Source organism: Protopterus annectens, chromosome 6.part0 (assembly GCF_019279795.1).
Source record: "Protopterus annectens isolate FY-2018-M chromosome 6.part0, PAN1.0, whole genome shotgun sequence".
Lineage (NCBI taxonomy): Eukaryota > Metazoa > Chordata > Ceratodontiformes > Protopteridae > Protopterus > Protopterus annectens.
Window position 1 is genome coordinate 193,265,365 of NC_056737.1, and position 8,103 is coordinate 193,273,467.

Here is an 8,103-nt window from a genome sequence, read left to right on the forward strand (position 1 = left end):
GTAACAGATTTTAGTGCACTTACAGTAATATTAACACCGTGGAAATACTTTTTAAGAAGAAAACAATGTCTGATCCTTATACCAAGTTCTTAATAACAACATTTTAAAATATGTACATTTTTCCACTTTCCTTGGGCTTCATAGAAATAGGTGGGGAATTTTTCAGTCCATGACAGACATGATATTTTAGCTATTGTTCACATTTTGAATTATGAACACCTATTCTTACAGGCAAAAATGCAGCACATCAAACATTTCAGAGGACTTTTTTTAAATGCTTATTTGTACAGAGATGTGTAGTTTGGCAAAAATGATAACAGAAAATATATGCATCTATGCCAAGCAATGCTGGATTCAAGTACAATAAAACATTATCTTAAAAAGCAAAACAACATAAAGCTGAACATGTTCATAGAACTAAGATCCCAGGGAAGTTATAAAATGCCACAATAACACTTTCTTCTACTGCAAGCCAGCAGAGCTACTACATAATGACAACAACAAAATAAACCAGCTAGCCCCTTGTGACTGGAGTGTCTGTCTGCAGTGCTGGTGATCTGCATCTAACTAACTCATTGATGAAAAATGGCTAAAGCTTGGAAGGACCAAATAGCCAATTACAGTTATACAGTCTTGGAGAAAAGTGCAATGTGACAAAAGAAAGTTTCCATCTGCAAGACTGCCCTCTTCTGTAGGCTGGGGGCTAGCCCTGGACGGCATCCTTGAAAACAGTAGAAAGCTAAGTACTTAGAGCAGAATATTGGAAAGCACACATGCATCTCCAATCTGCAGGACACAGCCTTTGAATATTTAGAGCACAAGTAAAATAAAATAAATTCTCATCTCTGCATATATGTTAGTTTTGCCTTAAAACCCTTAGGCTATTCATTGGTAGTTACTAAGCATGCAGTCCAGGAGATCATTTAGGAGCTTATCCAGATTCCTAGTTGCCCCCAAGCACCTTGTCCAAGGTCACACAGTAGACAAATGAAGGTGGGAAGATTCAAGCTCTGTACCCTTGTCACAGGAAGCAGTGCATTAACAAGTAAGAGCTTTGGTCCTCTGCACTAACTGCCAGATTCCTGCCCTTTTTCCTTCAGATCTTCTAACACTGAAGCACAGTAAAGGTCGCTCTCCCCATAAAGAAATGGCTCTCTCCACACTGGATATTGCTGAGGCAGAGGAGGTGTCATGACAGAGTGAAACAAACACTGATGTAAGCACATTAATAGGGTGCCAAAGAGGTTGAAAGCTTGAGATCAAGTAGTGGTTAATGATGGCAAAATGAAATGGAAAAGAAAAAAAAAGAGAAAAGTAGAAAACAGAAATAAAAAAAGTGATATGGACACAGTAAGGGTCTCATTGCTTGTTTCTGTTCAGTTAAATATATAGTTATATTAATTTTAACACCACTATACTCAGAGTACATTTTTAAATTAATGCATTAATTATTTTATTTATTATGGTTCTAGTTATTCTTGCCATTTTATTACACATGTTGCTAGCCATCATTTCTTTCCTAATTAATGTATTTGCAACTAGAACTAGTAAACATGAACATGTTCTGCTGTGTTATGTGCATTTTTTAAGCCTACACTACCAAAATGTATTTATTTTATTTATTCATCCTTTGTTGACTGAGTTAGTCCCACTAGGCTAGTGGCCTGTTTTCAGTGGAGACCCAAGGTGGTATTTGTACTTTGCTGTGCCATACGTATGACTAGAAGTATGCTTATAAGGGTTTTCTTAGATCAGTGTACTCAAAAGTTAAATAGAAGCAGACATTCACAGTTATGCCTGATGCAAATAATTTTATATTCCATCCAAGAACTATTGCTTATCTATGTCTGCCAGACTTCCACTACTTGTCCTCGATGTCTTGCTCATTATGTCTACTTGTGATCCAATGTCATTCGAAAGGTTCATGTTCAACAGCTTTTAGTTACACTGCCACAGTCTTGAAGGCAGTGCTTAAGCTATAACCCACTCCTGGGTGTGGGTAATGCTGGATTTACCCATGGCTGGTGTGGTTTTAGATCATGAGGGCAAAGCCAGAGTATCAAACAAAGGTAACCATGGGTGAATCCAGCATTACTCACACCCAGAAGTGGGTTATTGCTGCATTATTTAAGAAAGAAGTTACTTACCTCTCTTAAATAATGTCTTTGTGGAACACCGCTGTTCCTCCTGATTGTTTCCCCGTTCTTCCTCATTTTCTGATGTATTGTGCATGTGTATAGGACTTACATTCTCATGTTTGCTCAGTGCATCATTGCTGTTCAACAGAAGCAGCAGAAAAAAAAAAAGAATCTCTGTTCCATTTTTTTTCTTTTAGTATGAGGCAAAAATGTCGACATTCTCCAAAAATCCAGACAGTTCAGAGATACCACTGTCTGTAGAGACTGTACAGAAATACAAGGAAAATCAGGTATGTTTCTGCTTCTTTAGTTTTACAGAATGTACCTGATTTTTCTTGTATTTGGTCTGCTGTTGTGGCATATGTCAATAGAAAAGTATGGCTGCTCAATGGTACTTCAGTGTCCAGATTTGTTTCTGTTGGTATATACTCGAGTTACAAAAGGCATGCTGGTTGGGCTGACCAATCAGCATGCACGTTTTTTAATAGTAATGAGTAGTCACTGTATATTAGATAATAACCATGAATCATTAGAAAACAAAAGCCTTTGCTTCTTAGCTTAAGTTTCACATTTCTATTACATAATATACATAGCCTGACCTGCAGTTAAATGAGATTCTGTGTCTGTTTCAGGCTCGGACTGGGCTCCCCTTCTACACCTGTTGCCTTCTTCACCTGCCACCCCATGATTTTCATTACTTTGTCTTCTCCAGCTTATTCCTCCTGCCTCTGTACCATGGATAACCCTTAACTTGCAAACAAGAATCTGTCCTTGCTCATTCTGTACTTTGTCTTCTATCCTTCGCTTGGTTCCTCCACTTTCACCACCCCTTCATTTCTCACTTACTGAACTTCTTCTACTGTATCCTAGAAGTTCTTCTTATTCAACATTACATTTTAACATTTAGAAATAGGATAAGTGTGCTAGCCCACCATTTTCAGACATTTCCCAAACTAAGAAGCCAAGAAGCAATACAATAGACACCGCAACAATAATAAAAAGTATGATATAATAACAATAACAATTAATTAGGCTGAGTCCAGATAAATATACTCTAGAAAAAAAAAAAAGAGGTGAATAAGTTCTACAGTAGCTATATATAAATAACACAAGTGCTTTGTTTTGGGGGGGAGGCATACTTAGATTGCGGAGGTGAGTTCTTTATTTTATAAAATCTCCCTACCATTTACCTTAGATTATGGAGGTATTCAGATCACTACATGATATATTTACACATTCTTGGGTCGCATTAATGATTTTAGGTTTAAAGACCCTGTGTTTCTAAAGTATAGCCAAACAGTCCACTTATGCTGTGCTGACGAGGTCATAAGAAGACCAAAACGTGCATGTCCACAGCTAGTGGAGTTTGGCTTTATTGGCCTGAATGCATCTGTAAAGACTTAAAATGAAAAAGTAAAAAGTCATGGGTATTCAGAAGCCATATAGCTGAAACACTTGATGTCCTTAAGGGGTCATTTGCATATATCTCATGGGCCTCTATTACAGGAGGCTTAAAGTATCACACAGTGAAAACCCCAGCTTGGCTAGGTTTTTTTGTAGTTTTTGTTGTTAGAGATTTGCTTACAGTAATTCAGCTGACAGTAACCAAAGAAGGAAGGGAAGGGATCAGCTGGTTGCTGGATGACATTCAAAAACTACAATCTATATCTGAGACAATACAGATGTTTCTCCAAGCAAAAACAAATTTGCTTTCCTAGACTGACAGGTGCATTGTTGGCCCTGTGTATGGTAATCAATATGGTGCAGTCAGGAATATGCTGATCATTCTGTCTGCTCCACTCTGCACAGAAAATTAGATTTACAACTGAATTTTGCCTTTATTTTTCTCTGGATCTCCTCTCAAAAGGGGTTGCCTCTTGACAGCCCAGTAGACTACCATTTCAACAAATGATGTTTGGTCAAATTTATTAAGTTGTTATAAATTTAAGGACAATCTGTCTGCTTTCCACACTCCTCTATGTCACTTCAATACTGATTAATCTACAAACCTCACAATCCAAACTCCTTGAGCAATGTTATAATAAAGTTGTAGAATTTGCCACCAACTTACCTTATAAAGGACACCAATGCCTTCTTAAAAAAAACTTTCATGCCTAGAACTAGGCCACTGTTTATCCTTCTTACAGCTACTAACCGCTCATAGCTCATCTACAGATTTGAGTAATGCCCAGTCCTAAGCAACATTCTTCAACATTATTCCACAAAAAGAGACTTCTGCTCCATTATTTATTTATTTGACATTTGTAAACCAGGTTAGTCCGACTGGGCAGCGGCCCTTTTTCTGTGGAGGCTTGAAGAGAAAAGCTCCAAGTAGTGCATGTAACAAAAGTAATCAAATGACAGAGTAAACAAAAAAAAAAAAGATTACAGTTAACAAATATGGCAAAATAATCAGAGAAAAAAACATGCCAGAACATGTACAGTGACTTAAAACATATTAGAGTTCAAAAGTTACATACAGTACTAAGAAGAAAACTAAAAATGGTCACACACATGCAAAATAAAGTGAACAAATAAATTATAAATGTACACTATAACAAATTACTTCACCATATAACTGCATTTAATGATTCAGCAAGTGACTCTGTATACTTCTCCTATGTGTCTAGACTATGGTATTCCTTTGCCCCTACTACTCAGGTAAAATGACAATAATAAACTTTTCAAAATTCAAACACTTATTGGATATATGTCTGAGGTCTTGTTCCACACCAGGCTAACCTTTCACTGTCTTCACCTTTCCAGATAGCTTTTCCATCCCTCTTCTATCCTCACTTACATGATATTTTATAAAACTATTAAATTTAAATGTATGTCAGGCCTTCTTCCATACTATTTCTCCTTTCCCTTTCTCTATTCTGACTCATACTCCACACTCAAAATGTCCGTCTTCTTTATTCTGCTCTTCCTTTTCCCTCCAAAACAGCTCTACTATCTTGCTGTCTATTTGTTCCCTGATCTTCCTCAGTCTACTTTACTCCCTGTTTCTTTCCCAAATCCACTTACTGTAACTCCTCTAGACCTCGACTTTTCTCTCCTTACCTACTCTCTACACAGTCTATTACCTGAAAACTCCTCTCTGCTACTCCTGTTTACATTACAGATACTATCACTATTGTGCTCTGATACTGCTATGCAACTGTATATGAATATGACTGATTTTTAAACTTGATCTAGCATGAATCTGCTTTGTATATGTAATTATGATCAGTGCAATTGTAAATGTGTAGGACTGTCTCTTGCTTTTGTTATGAGTTATTAATCTCACTCTGTATTATGTTATCCTACTAGGAAAATTATTATCATAACTGTTTTTTTTCTATTTTATTGTACTTTGTCTTTTTCATATTGATGTATGGAGCTTTTTCCCCTGTGCCTCCACTGTAAAGGGGTTTGCTTTTGTTGAACCAATTGGACTATCCTTATAAGCAAATAAATTGACTTTAGAACTGTGAAAAAGTTAACTATGATTACAGAAAAATACATACTAAATCCAAAATTGCAGTATCTTTGTAGAATTTCCTTTTCTCCGGAGTATTGCACTCTTAGAGTTACTGTATATAGGTAGTGAAGGTGCGAGGTGCAACCCCTCCAAATCAGGGGTACAAGGAGGGTGCACTACCCTACAAAAGTCCATATTCAAGTACAACATAGATCTATGGAAGGAAAACTTTACCCCAAGGCTGCCCCCTGTACTACTAATGGACAGAGACAGCTTTTAAATGCTCTCCACAAACATGGGTCACCTCAATATATCTATGGTATGATCCCAATTATTCTCATTAGGGGTAATATATAATTATCGACCGTGGGATGGGCAAGACCAGTCTCTAACCAAATGGGATAGGTTAATTCAAGCACAAAAAAGGAAGCTGGCTAGGCTTAAAATGGCAGCTAGACTAGTACACATAGCTCTCAACCTTTTAACGCAAAAAATCCGGACAAAGCCAAAAATAATGGGGAAACAAAGCCCCAAAAATAGAGACAAATTTTAAATATTGCTCTTATAAACTTTGAAAGTTGCTAAAATAAAAGCTCTTGTGTTACCATGCATTTTCTAAAGGATAAGAAGTCTAAAACTCAAATGCCTGTCATTATTTAGTAAATTCAGTCCTCACTGATTTGTTACAAAAATCCAGAAAACTACAAATTTTATGAGGAACAGGCAAAAGAAATATGAAGCAAAAATCTGGACATTCTGCAAAAATCTGAAGAATTGAGAGGTATGCTAGTACTTAGCTATGAACCTAAAGGTGCTTTAAATGTTTAACAGTGACTTTCACAGCTCACTGTTACTTGTGCTCAATTGTACTTATATTTTCATGGCTAATATCAGTGAGTTTAATTAAGCTAGTTTTATTAACCAATTTAATAATTGTGCCTACTTAGTAAAGTGCTCACCTTTATCTCTTACAGGAGAGTGAAAACCTGGAGAAAGAGAATGCAGCTCTCCGAAAGGAGATCAAGAAATTGACAGAAGATGTGAAATACTTTTCCTCGGTTTTGAGCAGCCATGAGCCACTGTGTCCTATCCTGAGTCCCCAGCCTGGAGATCTTGTTTTTGCTCCACATGCATTTCACCAGCCTCACATCAGCTCATCTAGATTCCAGCACTGATTGATGCACCTGATTAGCAGGAGGACAACACAAACTTACTCACCATGGAGATGTGACCAGGAGACTCCTTGTGCTCTGACTGGCTGTTGTGCTTCAGAGTACAAATTAGTGGCTGGGGATGAGACACGGGTCAATCAAAAATGACTCCAAGACTCCTTTATAGAATAGATAAGTGCACTCCTGAGGGATCTCTACATTTCCCAAGAGGACCCTGTGAACTTCATACTGAAAAACAGAATGCAGGCTTCTCAAAGAGACATTTCTATGAATGCATAACAGGGCCATCTAGTATACTACAGTGACTTTTTCATTTACTGTGGAAAAAGACAACTCATTTTTGCCGTAAGAACAATTGTAAACTTACAGTATTTTACATACATTTCTGGCAAAATGTGGCTTGTCCAGGACAGCTTGTATTGACTGCACCCAGATGATGGATAGTATGGATCAGAAGAATGCATTCACAGTCTGAAGCTATGTATGTTCTCTTAGCAAGTTCCATGACTCATTTCCAGTACGTAATATAAAAACATTTTTAAAGAAAACAAAGTGAGAAGTGAGGTGGATTTGTGGTATTTATAATCTATTTTGTAAACTAAGATGAGTGGCAAAACCGCTGCAAAACACCTAATTTAAGTACACAACTAAGAATGGAAATGGAGGACTTGGTAAAGGAAATTAAGTTAATAGTATTTTCTTTTCTATTCATAAATGGAATACACTCAATACAAATGGATTGTTTAAGGAGTCCAACCAAAATGAAATCAGGACAGACCGTGCTGTCCATAGACCCACATCTGTTTCAGCAATTCCAGTGGTCCTCAGCTCAAAGCACTTCAGTTATTTTTTTTTAATTCATTCTGTTTATAAATCTTGAAAAGTATGTCTGTATTTTAATTGGTGCATGTTTTCATTTTTCAGTTGAAGACAGTTTAACAAAAACATTCTCTCTAGCTTTTCTGTACTTGCAAAAGAAGCGGTGCTCATGACTGTACCTGAAGTACATTAGACAAAAAAAAAAAACAAAAAAAAAAAAACAAAAACAAAGCAAAACAGATGAACTGCTGTTTTGTGTTTCTGAGAGGATTGATCTGGTCGTTGTATAACACGCAGATTTGGAAGACTGTTAGTGGAAAAAATGAGGTTCATCAATGCTGTTTAACAAAGCAGGGAGCACTGCATTGTAATGGTTAGCACTGTTACCTCTTGGTTCTCCATTTTGTTTGTTTTTTTGTTAATGTACCTTCTGTCTTTATCTGCATAGGGTTTTGCTAGGTGCTCTGGTTTCTTCCCACATGACAAAGATATGGTGCTAGGTGAAATGGCT

At 36.9% G+C, this 8,103-nt stretch overlaps 1 protein-coding gene across 1 annotated transcript in view; it reads left to right on the forward strand.

The window, feature by feature from the left end:
• BATF (basic leucine zipper ATF-like transcription factor) overlaps positions 1 to 7,823 on the forward strand; it is a 72,233-nt gene extending 64,410 nt beyond the window's left edge. Inside the window, exon 3 of the mRNA XM_044073727.1 lies at positions 6,576 to 7,823. Coding sequence (XP_043929662.1) covers positions 6,576 to 6,776 — 201 coding nt within the window. The 3' untranslated portion in view covers positions 6,777 to 7,823. The remainder of the gene's footprint in view (positions 1 to 6,575) is intronic.
• The last annotated feature ends 280 nt before the right edge of the window (positions 7,824 to 8,103 follow it).